Raw genomic sequence first — 2,553 nt, 5'->3', positions numbered from 1 at the left:
TTAGCTTTGTAATTTTTCAGACCTAGAAATAAGTTGATTTCCAAAGGACTAACCATAAGGATACTTTTTGGCCCAAGTGAAATATACCCTAAGGTTTAGTTTTGTCAAAAGTGTTTAATAGGAATTCCTTTTGCCAAGAGGTAGAATCCAGTATTCTTACAATTTGAAAAGTAAGTAAAAAAATACTTTTTCCCATATTCTCAAAAATATATCTGTATTTTGGTAGCTTTTTTGTTTTAATATTTCAGATACAGATATACTGTATTTTGGGAACTTTTGATTTAATATTTCAGATACACATATATTTGTGGTTGGAAATATATTTGTGGTTGGAGATGGCTTTCTTTTTGGCTTAAGTGAAGTCTTGAAGAATTGGTTTATATTTAGATTGCCTGGCTTGATTTTATAAGGCAGTCATTTAGGAATCGGATTGTTGGCAGAAAAAATTATTGCTGTTACAGCACAGTCCTTAACTTTAAACAGTGTTACTTATTGGAGCCATTTGCAAGGCTCATCATTTGTGAAAGGAGGCATCTCCTTCTTTAAGATGAAGTGTAGTGTAACTCGTCCACATGAGACGTTTTCTACCGGGTCTCCTTCCTGGTGCTGCTGAGAGCATGGGAGATGGGCATGTGCCCCGCAGCTATGGCTGCAGCTCCATGTGGCAGCCTTACAGTGGCTGCTGAGACTGAGAGTCTCTGAGAAAACTTGTCTGTTACTTTGTGATGGTAGCCCCTGGTGAGTAGAAGACCCTTTTCCAAACCCAGTTAAATGTATTTAAGTATGAAAGGCTAATAGGGTTAATAGTAAAGATTAAAATTGCACCTTTGGACTCTTTGAATGATTTTTTATTATTTGAAACACTTTTCTGAAATAATGACCCTTGCATTTAAATTGCATTTTTCTTGCATATATGTAAAGCATTGGAACAGCTGGACTCAAGCCAGTCCTCTGTCTCTTTTCCGGCACTGTAGTTATAGATGTAAGCAGAAGAACAGCTTGTTTGAAGTAATGGCATGTTTGAATGTTGTCTTTCTCTTTCTTCTGCCAGGGAGGATATGTATGCCCAGGACTCTATAGAGCTACTAACAACATCTGGTATCCAGTTTAAAAAACATGAGGAGGAAGGAATTGAGACCCAGTACTTTGCAGAACTTCTTATGACTTCTGGAGTGGTCCTCTGTGAAGGGGTCAAATGGTTGTCATTTCATAGGTAAAACGACTACATTGAAAATGCCTTTTGTTTTTCCATCTCATACTTGCTCCACACTTACCTGGGGCACTGTGTTAGCAATTTCAGGTTTAATTCTAGAAAGAGTTGACTGCCATATAGAGTTGTCTCCTAACTCTGAGGAGGCTAGTGTTGGTCTACTTAAAGGTTAATTTAAACTATGGGATCCATTTTTGCCTGTGAGAAGCATGTTGCATAGTGGAAACAGTACGGGTTCTCTACAAAGTGAAAGACCCCGGTTTAAATCCAGCAGTGCCTTTGGAATTGGTGTTACCCAGGGTTTTCTTTTACTGTTTCTACACCTTAGTTTTTAATGTTCTACAGGGGAAACCATTTATTTACATTTACAAAAATTTATTGAGTATTTACCATATGGCAGGCACTGAGATGAGATTCTAGGAATTAAGCTGTGAATCAAACAGACAACAATTATTTTCCTCATGGAGTTTATATTCTCATGGGGGTGGGCAGACGGTTTTTAAAAATGGAGTTCACATTGATTTGTTAGATAGTGATAAGTACTATCTCAAAACAGCATAGAAAATGCTAGGGATGGGTGTGGAGGTAGATTTTAATTTTTTAAAAAATAAAGTGATAAGGCATCCCTTTGAAGAAATACGTTGAAGACTTGTTTTAATGGTCACTAAGATAACTTTATAAACAGTAAATTCTCAATAACTGGTAGTTTTAAGTTCTTTATTGTTATGAAACTAGATTTTTTAAGAGTGTTTCTGGTAAGGAAACTAGTTCCGATTTTGTGAAATAGACTTCCATGTATCAGAAACAGTTTTCCCATCTAAGTAGACTAAACTGACCACCCAGGGACTAAAAGTAACCTTCAGAATGGTTACTTTTGTTAGGTTTTGAAAAAGCTTTATGTTACATAGATGTTAATACTCTTACACTTGATCCACTTCACACATTTATTTTAAATCTGAGTCTCCTTCTTGGTTTAGTTTGTATCTCTGATCTGTGGGATGTTTATAGTGAAGGATTTCATGTGGGCAACTTTGATGTGTACTAAGCAGAAACTGTTGAGTTGTAGGTACTGAACACACTGATTCTTACCTATCATCTTTTTTTGTCTCTTTTCTACTTAAACCTGTATGTTAGGAGACACAACTTAAGACTCTTGATACAAATAACTGTTTTTTATTTTTATTTTATTTATTTATTTATTTATTTATTTATTTTTTATTTTTTGAGACGGAGTCTCGCTCTGCCGCCTAGGCTGGAGTGCAGTGGCCGGATCTCAGCTCACTGCAAGCTCCGCCTCCCGGGTTCACGCCATTCTCCTGCCTCAGCCTCCCGAGTAGCTGGGA

The 2,553-nt window shown here is 36.7% G+C and overlaps 1 protein-coding gene across 3 annotated transcripts in view; it reads left to right on the top strand.

The window, feature by feature from the left end:
- The window catches only part of CNOT7 (CCR4-NOT transcription complex, subunit 7), a 24,267-nt gene that overhangs the window by 8,483 nt on the left and 13,231 nt on the right, over window positions 1–2,553 (top strand). For all 3 annotated transcript variants that reach the window (XM_011979587.1, XM_011979589.1, XM_011979588.1), the window contains one exon: window positions 1,052–1,213. In XM_011979587.1, coding sequence (XP_011834977.1) covers window positions 1,052–1,213 — 162 coding nt within the window. The remainder of the gene's footprint in view (window positions 1–1,051; window positions 1,214–2,553) is intronic.

This window comes from Mandrillus leucophaeus, unplaced genomic scaffold (genome assembly GCF_000951045.1).
Source record: "Mandrillus leucophaeus isolate KB7577 unplaced genomic scaffold, Mleu.le_1.0 Scaffold204, whole genome shotgun sequence".
Classification (NCBI taxonomy): domain Eukaryota; kingdom Metazoa; phylum Chordata; class Mammalia; order Primates; family Cercopithecidae; genus Mandrillus; species Mandrillus leucophaeus.
The sequence above is the reverse complement of the archived record's forward strand: the minus strand, read 5'-3'. Positions and strand labels throughout refer to the sequence as shown.